Below are 395 nucleotides of genomic sequence, written 5' to 3'. Positions count from 1 at the left end.
ACATATGGTAAAATAAATTTTTTATTTATACACTATAAAGGAACAGAATATATGTATAAACACATTAACATGATATACTTACTTTGTTGAAGAGTAAATAATGCTTTTACAGGTCTAATAATTAACATACCAACCATCATAATAGGAAATATTGATATGGAATTACCCGCCATGTACATTATAAATAAATTCATTGGAACTTGCTTAAGAGGACCTAGGGCTAAATCCCATGATTTCTTAATTATTAAGTGATTGGGATCTGATTCTCTGATTGAATCTACAGCATGAAATAAAGCAACAGCTGGTGTATAACCTGGTGGAGAAGAAATGTCCACATTTCTTTCTTGTTTATTTCTACAAAAAACATATTTTGGATTATATATCTGTTCACAAAA

The 395-nt window shown here is 28.6% G+C and overlaps 1 protein-coding gene across 1 annotated transcript in view; it reads right to left on the bottom strand.

The window, feature by feature from the left end:
* The window catches only part of LOC108573264 (ER membrane protein complex subunit 4), a 5,655-nt gene that overhangs the window by 4,728 nt on the left and 532 nt on the right, over positions 1–395 (bottom strand). Inside the window, exon 2 of the mRNA XM_017935663.1 lies at positions 83–354. Coding sequence (XP_017791152.1) covers positions 83–354 — 272 coding nt within the window. The remainder of the gene's footprint in view (positions 1–82; positions 355–395) is intronic.

Source organism: Habropoda laboriosa, unplaced genomic scaffold (genome assembly GCF_001263275.1).
Source record: "Habropoda laboriosa isolate 0110345459 unplaced genomic scaffold, ASM126327v1 scaffold20, whole genome shotgun sequence".
NCBI classification, from domain to species: Eukaryota; Metazoa; Arthropoda; class Insecta; order Hymenoptera; family Apidae; genus Habropoda; species Habropoda laboriosa.
This window is presented reverse-complemented; position numbering and strand designations above follow the sequence as displayed.